Source organism: Haliaeetus leucocephalus, unplaced genomic scaffold (genome assembly GCF_000737465.1).
Source record: "Haliaeetus leucocephalus isolate CR32 unplaced genomic scaffold, Haliaeetus_leucocephalus-4.0 Scaffold320, whole genome shotgun sequence".
Classification (NCBI taxonomy): Eukaryota; Metazoa; Chordata; class Aves; order Accipitriformes; family Accipitridae; genus Haliaeetus; species Haliaeetus leucocephalus.
Window position 1 is genome coordinate 38138 of NW_010972756.1, and position 224 is coordinate 38361.

At 56.7% G+C, this 224-nt stretch overlaps 1 gene segment (V, D, J or C); it reads left to right on the forward strand.

The window, feature by feature from the left end:
* Positions 1-109: 109 nt before the first annotated feature.
* LOC104834222 overlaps positions 110-224 on the forward strand; it is a 13738-nt gene continuing 13623 nt past the window's right edge. Inside the window, 1 exon segment of the C gene segment in view lies at positions 110-203. Within this exon segment, the coding sequence occupies positions 110-203 (94 nt within the window).

Genomic DNA, 224 nt, shown 5'->3' on the forward strand with positions numbered 1-224 from the left:
CTGGTACTGGTCCAGTAGAAGCAGCTATGGGGCAGCTATGGGGTGCTGGTACTGGTGCAGTACTGGTACCAGCTGGTACTGGTCCACTAGAAGCAGCTATGGGGCAGCTATGGGGTACCAGTACTGGTCCATTACTGGTACCAGTTGGTACTGGTCCAGTAGAAGCAGCTATGGGGCAGCTGTGGGGTGCCGGTACTGGTCCGGTACTGGTCCAGTAGAAGCAG